The sequence below is a fragment of the Psittacula echo genome, assembly GCF_963264785.1.
Source record: "Psittacula echo genome assembly, chromosome: 2".
Lineage (NCBI taxonomy): Eukaryota > Metazoa > Chordata > Aves > Psittaciformes > Psittacidae > Psittacula > Psittacula echo.
The window spans coordinates 145,768,843-145,783,930 of record NC_137737.1 but is presented as its reverse complement, the minus strand read 5'-3'; the positions used below and the strand labels follow the sequence as shown (position 1 = coordinate 145,783,930).

At 37.2% G+C, this 15,088-nt stretch overlaps 1 protein-coding gene across 2 annotated transcripts in view; it reads left to right on the top strand.

Annotated features, from left to right (window-relative positions):
* The window catches only part of TRPS1 (transcriptional repressor GATA binding 1), a gene marked incomplete at its 5' end in the record, with an annotated part of 174,658 nt that extends 165,412 nt beyond the window's left edge, over window positions 1–9,246 (top strand). For both annotated transcript variants that reach the window (XM_080610524.1, XM_080610523.1), the window contains 2 exons: window positions 2,666–2,788; window positions 7,823–9,246. In XM_080610524.1, coding sequence (XP_080466650.1) covers window positions 2,666–2,788; window positions 7,823–8,884 — 1,185 coding nt within the window. In that variant the 3' untranslated portion in view covers window positions 8,885–9,246. The remainder of the gene's footprint in view (window positions 1–2,665; window positions 2,789–7,822) is intronic.
* Window positions 9,247–15,088: the final 5,842 nt, after the last annotated feature.

Below are 15,088 nucleotides of genomic sequence, written 5' to 3'. Positions count from 1 at the left end.
ATAAGAGAAGTTAAAGATAAGATGCAACACCTAGGACAGCATGTAGGAAAACTTAACTTTGCATTCAATGTAGGGAAAAATGTTTCGCTGAACTACTCTGAAATTTTAAACCGATAAATAGTTTGTAAATACTAAATAAGCACAGGTATAGGTTTTTGACACATATAGCTATTATGTAGATTGTCATCTGTAGTCGTTGTATTATTTCATTGTAACTAATGTCCAGTTTGAGCCATATTTCTCTTTAAAAAAAGAGAGAAAAAATGTTAGGTTTTAGAGTGTTAGAATTACTTCTGTCAATGTTTCAAAAATATAATAACTCCATAGGATTTCAGTGTTATTACACCTTCTAGGACTATTCAGGCATGTTCAAATGCAGTGTATAAACTAGACCTCTCTATATATATTTTGACTTTGTAGAGGATCTTTCCCAAACTCAGTGAACACAAACAGAAACATAAGGGTGGAAGGACTGACTCAGATTAAGACTCCACTTAGTTACTACACCAGACCAAGAAGTCATAGGCCAGCAGACAAGAAGTAGGAATGGAAAGGAACAGTTCTGCAGTTGTGTCTGAATCCTGGCCATATACACTCATTTCCGATTGGAAACTTCTCACCCTTCAAGTGGACCAAATTGGGGTTAGTTTAGTGAAGCTTTTATCGTACTTTTGCGGAAAATATTTCAGCATCCAGGTACAGTTGGGCAAAGATACACAACCACAAAAAGAATTGGGAGCTTCAATTTACTTGTAAATGAACGTGGCTTCCCAGGGTGAGCTGCATCTCATGCACAACTAGTTAGATGTTTGCTAAGGGACATCAACTACCATTTAGTTCTCCTCTTAGCCAAATTGAGAAAAATGTAATATATTCATGCTTCTGATTTAAGGGACAAAATAGAGGATGATGTAAGGGCATGAGAGAGATATTATCTTGAGTACAATCTTGATTTTATTGTATCACTTTAAAGTAACACAACCTGCTGTACTAATGAAATTGTGTTCTTGGTTTAAAAGGGCAATTGTTAGCCTGACTTCATGCTCACTAAAAACATTTCGCCAATCTAGTTAAATTATTGCACTCATTTCAGATTTTTATAGCTGTGCAGCTTACCAGCCCTAGTTTCTTTACGTTTCATTCATTTTCCTTGTATTGATGATTAATGGAGGATGTCGAACGTTAGAGTGAGCAGGCATCAGCAAATGCAAGATCATAATTAGTTTAGCTGACGAGGGCCTCTGATAGCACTTGCATCTGGATGGAAAAATTACCCTATAGGGAACTGGCTGCTCACCAGGTCTTTTTAGTGATACATTGTGAAACACCCGATGAATCAAATGCCCTTTCAATGCCAAGAAAGTGTTCCAGTCTTGAAGCCAAAATTATGTCTGCAGAAAGCTTTCCATTTGAAATGTATCAGAGTACAATTATAACCATTGTATTTTTTTGGCATGAACACCACTCTTCTACAGTATGGACTAAAGTTAAATAAATTACTTAAATTTTATGAAACCCTGAAATTCTTACTTACAGTGTTGGTAATTTTTAATTTATAATAAAATTAGTTTTCACCCAGTCTGTTTTTCCCTGTACTCAGCCATTCTTATCTTAGATGCTGAAGATTTTGTACTGATTTTTTTTTCCTTTGCAAAAAGGGAACAGAGTTGAAATTCAGATTTTCTTTTCAGCAAAAGAATTCCATTTCCTGCTTATTAGTATTTGTGCCCACAAACACAGCCTGACTTTTGTTTAAATGAGAAGTTTAATGAAATCATTACTCTGTAGAAAGAATTTAATGAGCAATACTCATAAACGTGTGTACTTTTAACTATTCCTGGATCATTATGAAAGCTGATGAATGCACAGTTCAGTCTGGTTAAAAATCAATTTGTATTTAGGGAAGCTATACCATGCCTTTCTTTGCCTGACTAAAATAAAATCAAGAAATTATCCATCGATGAAACAGTAGTTTTTGGGGTTTCAGGTGAAGTTCAAAGAAGTCTCATTAAGAATACTGTACTTTTATTTGTTTGGCAGAGGTTGCATCTTGTTCATAGTGAGCTCTGGGAAATATATGGTAGGTTATGCTGATTCCAGAAGTAAGCAGGAAGGGTGTATCAGGTATTCAATTAATGAAGTGTAATCTCTGTTAAAGGAATTAGTATCATGCAGATACAAACTCTAATTAAGTGAAGTGATGGTGTTTCAGAGTTCTTGCTACTGATCACACTTTAAAATCAAGCAACCTAAAAAGAAATAATCTGTTGTGAAATGTGTTGAACAAATCAGAAGTTTACAGAATGTTCTCTGTCAGCCTGCAGAGGGGTTTTTCAGAATTTGCTGTTTAGAAACCATCATTAAATGCACAAAACCTGAAGTTCAAAAAGTTAAAGCTGTTATTCTGAAAAGGCTTTGGTGTTTTACACACCTCATCCATCACTCTATGGTTAATTATAATGAAAATCAGTGGTGCCTATTAAGCACAATTGAACCTGACCTCATTATGGGCAGTGTGGTTTTATACTGTCATTGTTGCCAGTCTAGAGACAAAACTCCTGTGTTGATTTGTCCTAACTCCGTAGCTCATGTGACTCACCTCTGACCTGCTTTTTTTTTTTTTCTCCTCTGTTTTTTTTTTTTTCCTTTTTCTTCTCTATTTCAGAGACGTAGAGGCTCGGGTGTTTTTTGTGCCAATTGCCTGACCACAAAGACCTCTCTCTGGCGAAAGAATGCAAATGGTGGATATGTATGCAATGCGTGTGGCCTCTACCAGAAGCTTCACTCGGTAGGAAGAACTTACTGGTTTGTTCAGAAAAAAAAGGGGTTATACAGCTAAGCTGGGCAGCTGTAGTCTTGTCTGGTTGTGTGATTAGTACCACTCCCTAGCCTGCAGTTAATTTCCTAACAGGGTTTTTGCTGTATGGTCACTTTGGGATCAGATGTGATTCATTATGAAACAAGCTCGGATGCTGTGGGTAGATGTGTTTGAGATCACCAGTGATGCATTTAATTATTTTGATACAAAATAAAGGGAAAATTATTTCTTTTCTGGGAATTCCATTTAAAGGCATACAGTATGTTGTGATGAAAGTTCTCTAAATTCAAGAGCCCTCATGTTTGTAACAAAACAAAAAAGGGTAGACATTACACCTATATCAAAAATACCGCTTGCTATGGTTTTTGTTTTCCTTCACTTTTCTGATCCCCTTTATTCTTGACAGTAGATCTCCTGGACATATGGGGTGGTGGTATTTCTACAGTTCTTTTTTTCAACAGTTCTTATAGTCTGCTGGAGGATTCTGAAATCACTCAACAACGAAGCTACTCACTTGATGGCACTCATCACTTTTTGAGGGGAAGATTCACCATCCCTCAGGATCAGGCAGGGAATAAGTAATAAAGGATGGTCTATATTGCTTTTCATCTTATTGATTTGATCCTGGAAGATGTTGAATGCTCTGGTCCAGGTCCAGGAAAGCCATGCTTAAGTGTTTCCTTGGATCAGTGCCAAAATATTCAGAATCTTTTAAGCTTAAAAACCACTAGTTAAATATTATCTCCACTATCTTTAATAGAAGCACATGTGAGAGTCAGGTGACCAAGATTTGACTCTTAATTAATTTTTACAACATTCCCATGAAGTTAGAAAGTGTTAACTATTTTTCAGAAATAGAAACTGAAGCAGCCTTTGGGAATTTGCCAATAGAACATAATAATTCAGGCTTTGAGCCCAAATCAGATTCTGTGTTGTGGCTTAGAATGTGTATTTTTAAAACCTTTTTTTTCAGAAACTCCCATTTTCAAAAAAAAACCAAAACAAAACAAATAGGAAACTATATTTCAGATGCATTAAGACAGCCAAATGCCTATGCCTCTTTAAATTTGAGGTATAAGCTTCTAAATCAATTAGTAGTTTCTGTGAATTTTGCCCTTGATCTTGTGTATAGGCTGCTTAACAATCCTATTTACTCAAGATCCTGTCCAGTCAGCCCACTTAATATCAAAGATCCAATATTTGAAAGCAGCAAGACCATCACCAGTCTGAAAACTTAGCTGTTTGCCATGTGCTGTCAGGGGTCAGTAACCATTTTTAAGCTCCAGAACAACCCAGACAGGCAGACAGTATCCAAGCAGAAGATGCGTGATCTCTGATCAGCATTTTGGCCAGATCTTACTGAAAGTATCTCTCAAAATTTTAGATATAGTATCTAATTTAAAGGAATTGATCAGGGGTGAGCATTCACAAAGATTTTAAGGACAGTTTGGCTTTTTATCCTTATTTTGACATTGGAGAACTTTGTAGAACTTCCATTTAGAGTGTCCATTTTCCCATTTTTTTAATTTACTTCTCTAAACTATAGTGTTGGCCCTTACTGAGATTATTAATTTAACTTACTGAATAGATAAAAGCTACAAGAATCAGCTACGAATTCAAACACGTAGCTTAGATAGTTCTTAGGAACCAGTAGGAACAATTTAGTGTGCTTCCAACAATAATAATTAGCAATACAATGTCAAACTTCATTTTATGCAAAAAGAAAGCAGGAGGCTGACGCTATCTTCTAGCTCCACTCTTCAAGTATTGCAATAAGCTTCATTTGGTGGACATTTGACATTAATATCTTCAGTTTAACTTTGACCAAACAAATGGAGAGAAATTTAATTAAGCCTCCACTCTGTTGTGTTGTGATAGCAACTCCATTGTAAGTTGGAGACTGAAATAATCAAGCGAATTTCTCCTTTGGGACACCTTTTGAGACAATATCATGCAAAGGGATGTTTTTTGAGCTGACACCAGAAAGATGAAAGTTTCTTTTATCTGTCTGCCTATCTCCTCATGAAAACTTACAGTAAATACTATATATATGAATGTTTTCAAATTAAAGATTTTAGGATAGTGCAGTTACTAGATAAATGTTTGAAGCTATAAAAATTAAAGGTAATAGAACTTTTCCCTTCTGTGAGTTAGTCTGTTAAACTAAGCAGCACTATACAGCTGAGTAACATTCATCCATAGTAGGTTTGCAAACTTCAGAGCTCCCTTTTGATTGGATTATCACTATTGAGAACTACTGTTCTGATTAACTCAAATATGTATATAGTACCCGCATCTCTAAGGTCCCTTTTTTCTTGTATTTAATGAGAAAAATTATAGTCTGTCAGATACTACTGGGTGGTAGTGACTGACACGTTAACATGGTAGTATTGATTTCTGCTCCAACTCATATTTCTGTTTCTGTGATACCCAAAATAATGAGTTTGACCATTATTATTGAGGTGCAGTTCCTCATTTTTAATAGCTCTAAGGTCACAGAAAACTAGGTTTTGTTCCCTAGTGATTCCTTGGCCACATCCTTAGAAGGCTTCAGTGAAGGATTATAGCATATTATTCTAGGGTTAGAAATAAGTGATCTTCTAGCAGAGATCACTTCTTGATTTTCCATGGTATCTAGGAAGTCTAATCACAATAATTCAATAAACTATTTACTGAATTTTGTGACTTTTTTATTGTTACTCATGTTTAGGATAGTGAGATTGCCAATTGATATAGAGATAGCAAACAAATCTTTGTGATCATACTCAATATATTATGTATAATACATAAATAAGGATCTGCCATAGGGCATTTTAAAAGCAAAACATTTCTGTCTGCCTTACTTCCAACCAAGTATTTTTATCTGCACCTTACTAATATGAATAAGGAAAATGTGAGTAGCTTTACTGCATAGTCTGGTTTAATCAGCTAAAGACTAGTCAGATGAGTACAGTTATTTGCCTGCTGAAGAATTTCTGAGTTGGACCTACAGCTTTTAACTCCTAACAGGATGTAACTTTGAAGAGCCACAGCTGCCAATGAATGTGTGAGGGTCTTTAATCACAGGTCTGAAGATATTTAACTACTTCCATGATCAGACTTCATACCTGTAGCATGACAAGTAAGAAATTCCACTTTTGAAAGGTTATCCAGAAGCCATATGAAAGTGGTCTGTAGTGTATAAATAAAAGTTCAATAAGAGCAACATCAATAATATTCTAAGACCTCACATAGCATGTTAGTATGACAGTGTTAGAATTGTCATAAGAAAGTGAGGATATTACACTGAGCCTGTAGTAAAGAGTATATGCTTATGCGTATCAATTGGCTATTGATTCTGCAAACTATAAACTTTATTTGCATAGAATTTACATAGAAAGTATTGTAATTTTATCGAACATGATTTTCCCCCAACTTTGATCTGTTTGAGGAGGCTGGTTCAGGTCATATTTTTCTGCTAAATTTAAGTTTTGCTTATTAAAAATCTAAATCAGAGTGTATATTTCTTTTGATTCAGAATTTTAATACAAAGGAAAATCTTGAAAAATAGCTCTGCTGCCTAAAATGTAGTTAGTAGTTAGCCATTAAGTATAAACCAACCTCGGGAAAATAAATAGGTGAAAGAGGAGAGGAAGATGGCAAGTCAAGAGAGAAACTAGACTTCTACAAATAATAAAGCTAGTGCTCTTCCAGCTCTGGATATTTTTATATTAATCCAAAGTTATGAATATATCTAATTCATGTGACATTCAGGGCACAAATTATTTTGGATGTTGATTGTATGCCAAAATTTAATCTGCACTTTAACACAATGTTAAAAAAAAAAATTTCAAATAAACATATAAGTGGAATACTGTGTAGGGCACTTTTCTGGCCTCCAACCAAAATGGGATTATGTGTGCATTTGGATGCGACAAATGTCAACAACTGCCAGCACACCAGACTGAATGACTTTTAGGTAGTTTTTGTTGTTCTAACATCTTCCCAGTACAGCAACACATACTGGCATTACAGCGCCATCTTTCATTCACATACCATTGCCTTTCTGTTGAGAGGCCTTTCCAAGAAGGCTGGCTGCTGTCCTTGTACTATTTTTATTTATTTTCTTTTACTTTTTCACCAAAAAGTATTTTCAATTCTCATCTAAGTAGGCCACCTACCCTGAGTTGGTGTGGTGAATTAGCAAATGGAAACAGAAGTCCTCATTTAATTCTTCCCTCTCTCCATTCCAGGATGCTCTTTTATTTACAGACCCTATTTTCCACATTTAGTGGATGACTTAGAGCAACATTTGTAATGTATAGAAGGAAATACAGTAGGGATGAAGGAGGGGAAGTTGGTACCGAAGTCCAACATAGACCTTTTGGAGCACAGGAAAAGTTTTCCTGGGCTTTCTTCTCCGTCTTTCTTAGTCCCTTTCCAGCCACCATCATCCCACTCACCACCACAGCAGAACTGCAACCCTTTTGCTAGGTGACAGCAGTGGTGGTTGCAAGCCCTGTATTTGCTTGCATTTTCTATCCATGTCAAAGGGGGTGAGTATCAAGGTAAGTGTTACTCAGTTCTTGTTACCATGAGATCTATACAAACCCTGCCCAATACAAGCCCATGTGATATAGTGCATAGTATAAGACTAGAGCATAGGGCCATGCATCTCCCACCTCATCCCCAGCTCTCAGTACCCATTTTCATCACATCTCCTCCAGAATTTTTCAGTAGTAAGGGGTAATAAATGCCTTGACAGTTTGTATACTTCATGCTTTTTTAAGTAAAGAGGTATAATATGTTTAAGGCAGTTGACTTAGTTTGATAAAACAAATTCGAAGTTTACATTTAGCATGAGGGGCCAGGAAACAGCATTTGGGTTGAAATTTGGACATTCCCATAAAACTCTTACAATATACCTCTTCACAAAAGAAAAGATAAATTTGGGTGAGCGTGGTTTTGCAGATTTAATGTGTCTTTCTTTTTTCCTTTTGTTCATTATGTGTGTGTTTCACGCAGACTCCCAGGCCTTTAAACATCATTAAGCAGAACAATGGTGAGCAGATCATTAGGAGACGAACAAGAAAGCGCCTTAACCCGGAGGCACTTCAGGCTGAGCAGCTAAACAAACAGCAGAGGGGTAGCAGTGAGGAACAAGTCAATGGAAGCCCCTTAGAGAGGAGGTCAGAGGATCATTTACCTGAAGGTCATCAGAGAGAAATTCAGCTTCCCAGCCTCAGTAAATATGAGGCCCCAGGTTCATTGACTAAAAGCCATTCTGCTCAGCAGCCAATATTGGTCAGCCAAACTCTGGATATTCACAAAAGGATGCAACCTTTGCACATTCAGATAAAAAGTCCTCAGGAAAGTACTGGAGACCCAGGAAACAGTTCATCGATATCAGAAGGGAAAGGAAACTCAGAGAGAGGCAGCCCAATAGAAAAATACATGAGACCTGCGAAACATCCAAACTATTCACCACCTGGAAGCCCTATTGAAAAATACCAGTACCCACTCTTTGGACTTCCGTTTGTACACAATGACTTTCAGAGTGAAGCTGATTGGCTGAGATTCTGGAGTAAATATAAGCTGTCTGTTCCTGGGAATCCACACTACTTGAGTCATGTGCCTGGCTTACCAAATCCTTGCCAAAACTATGTGCCTTATCCCACCTTTAATCTGCCTCCTCATTTTTCAGCTGTCGGATCAGACAATGACATTCCTCTAGATTTGGCGATAAAGCATTCCAGACCTGGGCCAACTGCAAATGGTGCCTCCAAGGAAAAGAGTAAGGCACCACCAAATGTAAAAAATGAAGGTCCCTTGAATGTAGTAAAAACAGAAAAAGTTGATAGAAGTACTCAAGATGAACTTTCTACCAAGTGTGTGCACTGTGGCATTGTCTTTCTGGATGAAGTGATGTATGCTTTGCATATGAGTTGCCATGGTGACAGTGGACCTTTCCAGTGCAGCATATGCCAGCATCTTTGCACGGACAAGTATGACTTCACAACTCACATCCAGAGGGGCCTACACAGGAACAATGCACAAGCTGAAAAGAATGGAAAACCTAAAGAGTAAACCTTAGCACTTAGCACAATTAAACAGAAATAGGTTTCCTTGATGGGAATTCAATAGCTTGTAATGTCTTGTGAAGACCTATAAAGCACTTCATATAGAGAGCATGCCTTATCCAATATTAAATTCCTTTTTCATTTTTTATTTTTCTTATTTTTTCTTTTTTTTTCTATTTTTTTTTTCCTTTTAAATGAGTGGGTTACCAAGAAAAAAAAAACAGCTGGATGGTGGCCAGAAGGGGTAGAAGATAATTATATGGGACATGGCTCACCAAAGCTAGCCAGAATGCAGTGAATCATGGTGAATAACCTTGAGAAAATTTTACCGGACAATTAATAACTTTTGCTGTTGTGTAAGAGACATAACTGGCAAGAGTGCAAAGATGTGTATATGTATATACTGCTGCAGGAGTATAGTGAACATATGCACATTGTATATAAGAGCTAGACTTGTTAAATATACAGATGTTAAAAGGTCATTTTCTTTTCTTTAATTTGGGCTAATTCTGCCCTACAACATGCCTTAGGATCACTTTGTCCTCAAAGCTTTGGCAGCAATTTCATCTAGATGTTTCTCAGACTCAGCTGATTTTTAGCTACCATTTGTCACTACATTCTTTCTGGCACACTTTAGTCTAGGAAAACCATTTTGTGCAAGTGAAGTCTAATACAGAAGCCACACTCCAGGTTTAATTTGCATAGAACAAGGTAACCTGCTGTATTTTATTTTAATATATTTTTAATATATTACATTTCTAAACCTTAAAGTCTAAGGTTACTTCTCCACAGGCTTAACGTTGCTATACATACCAGTCAATCCCTTCAGTAGACTTATACCAGCTTTTGCTAAGTAGCATTAAATGTCTTCATAGTACTTTTTAATACTTAAAGCTTTTTAAAAACTATCCATGAAGGGAAAGCTCCTCAGCATAACTGCTCAGGGAAATAGGGCTAAATAACTAAATATTAAATAATTGGTTAAAGGTGCTGTTAGACGAGCCTCCATGCTTGCTACAAGGGTGTACAAGAACTGACTTTAATCATTTTCATTATAGTGTCCCAACCAGTAGTTTATTATTTTGCCACAGGGATGTAGAAGATATTACAAGCTACTGGATGCACTGTCAGATTAACTTATTTCATTAAAGAAGTTGGGAGAACAAATAGAAAAAACCTTATTTTTCTAGTAAATATTAATGTATTACATTTCAAATAATGGTGCCTGACATATTGAATAATTATTTTCTACAGTGTACGTATGCAACAAAGATATTCCATCATGCATTAGAGTCAGTTCTGGCTCTGCCTCGCTGTTTACATTTGCAAATGTAGCAAACAAGGTAATGAAGCAACTATTTCTATTGCAGTAGGTATCTTTTTTTCTGTGTGTGTGCATTAAAGTTGTAAACGATAACATGAATGAAATTTGTTGATGTTAATGGTATGGAAAAACAAGAAGGAAATGAAAATATTTTTATGCCTACTTAGGAAAAAAAAGGGTAGCACTATTCATTCCAAGTACTTTTGTATTCTTAAGCTCTTAACTCACATTGTTATGCTTAAAATGATAAACATATATCCTCTTTTTATTGCTTTGTCTGTGTTTCAGAAGAAACATTTCAGAAATTATTTTGATAAGTGCTGTTTGATGATGCAGCACTGATGTTTTATTGCATTCTGTAGTAGCATTGCACTCCATTTTTACAATATTACGCAGTTGCTTTTTCGTTTTGTTTGGGTTTGTTTCTTTTTCGCAGTGCAGGGTCTTAGTTCCTTATGGTTGTATGGCAGGTGTAGCTCAACTGGTTCATGAATGTTGCAGTGAATGAAGTTTAAAATGTCTTTCTGATATTATGTTGTCTTTTATTTCTCCATTCATGCATTTTATTTTTTAAAATGTTCTATAAAAATATTTCTGGACTAAGTCCTCACTTGAGATTATATGTAAAGGGTCCTATTCTGATCTCACATGCCGCCTTTCTCAGATTTTCATGTAATTGAAACTAAAGCATCATAAAAACAAAAAAAAGTTCTTGTATTTAACTTACCTGAATCTCACCATTCTCCCTTCTAGAATTTGGTGTGCTTATATTTAACCAGATAGACAGGGAGGTGGAAGATACAAGGGGAGGTGATAGGAAATGTCTAATAGGGGTTGACAAAAGAAAACCAGGAAGGAACTGGCCTAAATGTTCAGCACTTTGATGGTCTTTTGAAAAATAATGTGCCTAAAGCAGCCGGCAACAAACATCACCATGCATGAGAAGCACTTACACAGCTGATCACCAAAGGTCTTGCAGACCTTGGCAGTATTTTACATGTTACATTTTCACACAGATGAAAAGTTTTTGCACAGTTTCTCTGATTTGTTAGGCACAGACAGGCTATTGTTCAGCATTAGGCTTGCATTCCTTCCTGCTCCACCCATTGCTTCTATACTGGTGAGCAGCATATGGAAAGTCCCACTCAGTCTGTTCACAGTTGTGTTCTATAACCCTTCAATAGTGTTCTAGGTTAGCAAAGGATACTGGGCCACATTCTTCTTCTTCTATTTTTTAGATGAATCTCCAGCTTGTTACCAGTACCAGACAAAGTCTGGTTATGTTTTTACTATTGTTCTCCAATAATAAGTTCTGACTTGTTTTTTGTGGATTTATTTTTGCTGGGTATTTTTAGTTTCTTCTTTCTTTTCTGTGGGGACTGAAATAGATTACCCTCGTTTCGTTACGTCAGGATCCAGTGTGTGTTCTTTTCAGCTTTTCCAAGAAACATGTTAGGCTCACTAAGCAGTGATTTTTATCATCTCCGGAGGCAGCTGCCTGCCGGTTTTCAGTAGTTACTGGTTTGACTTACTTCATCTAAGACTTACCAGTTCCTGTGGCTTCTTCATTGACAGAAGCTACATCTTCATGTCAAAATAGCTTAGGGGGGGACATGCATATTGTGAGACTTGAGCACCACCCTGTACTTCATGACACCTCTTGCTAAACTCAGAAGCAGAGGCCAATAACAGGAAATACACATATCAGGGTTTGGGGATGAGGAGAAATAAAATCTTACAAGTGCAAAGAACAAGACAGATTTTTGAATGTTAGTATTGCACACATATATGGTGCAAATGAAAATTGAAAAAAGTTCATTGTTCTTGCCATGACATATTGAGATGTTCAAAGATTTCTGCTTTGTAAGAAATGGGATTTTGCCGTAGCCTGTTCTCTTTGATTGGGCTGGGGGGAGCACAGTTTTGTTTGTGAACAAAAGAGAGGTGACTCCATCTCCCAGCCCCCCTCAGAATGGATATTAATCAAAAGAAAAATAAATCCTGACGCTGAAAAAGAATAATCTTATTTAATAACTCTCAGATGGAAACCAATGTTAGCACACACAAGTAATTACTGCACCTGCTGCATTTTCATCAGCTTACAGCACCTAAACCTTTGTTCTCTATTTGTCAGTGTCTGCAGGGTTTTGTACTTCTACTAAGGACTGGTGGTTTGAGATCTTAAAATGTATCTCAAATTGGACCACAAAATAGGTAGTTGGCTCAAAACCAGAGGATTTGTGATACCTGTCATCAATCAGATTGCAGAACTGGAACAATGTTTTTATTAGCACTGTACAGGGGGAACCATCATGAGATATCTTTTATCAACTGGACTGCCTCTCAGCTATCACTTGGGGCTGGTGCCCCATAGGTTAATGCAGCAGGAGATGAAGATTTTCCAGAGCACAGTTTGTTTTCAGGTGTTAAACTCAAGAGTGATTTCCAAAATAAGTTTTGCACCTAATTGCCACTGTGCTGATGAAACTCTCACCTTATTGTTTTTCATGGACCATCCAAAAAGGAGGAGGGACATTGGATTCTTGTTTTGCCTAAAAAATGTACTGTTGTGCACTGTGACAGTTTTAAACAGAGACAACATAGACACTACTCAAGAAGTTGAGGCATGCTGTGGGCAAGAGATTATTTTTGCAGTTAAAGGGGCAGCAGAACAAAAGGGACTGATGCTATTTGTATACAGCACTGAAACATTGTGGTTGTGCAGTAGAGAGACCTTAACTGGCAACCATGGGTTAGGATTCAGTTCAGGGACAGACTTTGAAGTCCATCTTTGAACTGGGCCGTGTTGCTGTGTAATCATTACTACTTACTTTATGTGCTAGAGATGTTGTCTACCGTTTGCTTTTTGCCCAGGATGCCTAAATATGTGTGCGTTCTAGCTCCTGTATTGATTTTTCTTGGCTGACTTAACATGCTAATTCCTAATACTGGTCAGGAAAAGCCAAAGAGAGATTAGACGTTCACTTCTGTTCAGCCAGAAGGGTAGATCTGTTTCCTTCTGCTTCTGTGGAAACAGTTATGCTTGGCAAACAATAGTGAGCAATTTGTCAACGTATCCCAAATGTGATAAATAAGTGAGAAATCCCTTCTAAACTTTTCTATAATGTTAAGATGGGCCAAGCAAAATGATTTACATAATTTTCTTACCTCAGAATAGGATCCATCCCCACACTTTTCCTCACAATTTTGTTTTATTCAGCCAGCTCTGAAAAGCTGGCAGTTAGTGAGATGCTACCTAGATACTAATCACATATACCCCTATTTACCTCTTTTTAAGAGGATAAAAGACAATAATTTAATGGCTGCCAGCCAACTAAGTACCAGTTTCATTTGTTTTTCAGTTACACATTGTAAAACAAGATTCTTAGAATAAACATTGTGACAGCAACCACAGTTTTCCATTCCAATCATTTTGGCCTCTGAGCTCTAAGTAGAAGGAGAACAGGAGAAAAGGAAACATCTCAAAATGCCATTGTAAATTTAGCTTATAGAAAATTCACCAGCAGGAAAAGGAAAAAAAAGAAAAAAAAGAGTACTTCGTAAAGAATGACTTCATGTTGCTAAAAACCATCATTAAACTTGTAGCCCTGATTTGACTCTAGAATGTTGGCTCTTAATGTTTTGTCCTTACAACACATGGATGTGGTTTTTGTTCTGTTTTGTTTTGTTTTGTTTTTTGGTTTTCATAGTGCATGTTCATTTCTACTCACAAACATGTTCTTGGTGTATTTCTTATGCAAACAATCTTCAGGCAGCAAAGATGTCTGTTACATCTAAACTTGAATAATAAAGTTTTACCACCAGTTATAAATCAGATTCATGTCATTGTTTCCGGGGAGAATGTAATGTCATAGTGTCACTACACCATTGCAGGGTTGGGAAGAAAAACAATCTGGAGTTGAGCTGCACTGAGGGCATGACAGGGCCTGACAGCACCTATGAGTAACGGATGGTGATTACTGAAAGGCAAAGGCAGCATTGCTGAAACAGTAAAAGCATGAAAAGAGAGGGGCTCCTTCAAAAGCAGATTAGCTCTGCTGCAGTCCTTCTACATTAAGGACTCTAGATGTGATCCTAAACTCATTCAAGTTAATGACAGGATTTAGACTGAAAGCCAATTTCAGTGGGGTTTGAACTTTTTTCAGTACTCTAGCAGCCTGCCATTTCCTTACTGATTTTATTCTGCTGTCCCAAAGATGACCAAATGTAGGAATAATTTTCAGATATCATGTAAGAAGGGCTGATACTGAAATGTGATCAGTTCCCCAGGATTACCAATTGTACGTTTGGCACAAAGTCCATGGTGGTCTTCTAATACTCAGGACCATGCTTTCAAATCATGACCACAACTCTTCCAGGAAAACCAGCTTGCTCTCATCACACAGGTTATTGACCCAACTGTGACTCAAGAACAGAAAATACCACCTACAGTGTTGCCACCACCACTTCCTGCAGCAACCTTGGAAATTTCCTCAGAGATCCCAAACTGGAGCACTGACTGAATCAGCTTGGTTTGGCATTTCTGTTGGGATGAGCTCACAGCCCAGGGTGGTATGGCTCTCAGCAATCATTTCCATTATGCTGTAATTTCCTGTCTCTATAGGTTTTGTCTCATGTTCATGGTTGAGAGACTGTTTAACCTCATACAAAATCATGCTTAAAAGTAATATGAAATCGTAAAATCTCTTAATAATATCCACTCAGTGGATAAAGAACTGGCTGGATGGCCACACGCAAAGAGTTGTGATCAGTGGCTCGATGTCCGGCTGGAGACCGATAACTAGTGGTGTCCCTCAGGGATCGATGTTGGGACCGGTCTTGTTCAACATCTTTGTTGGTGACATGGACAGTGGGATTGAGTGCGCC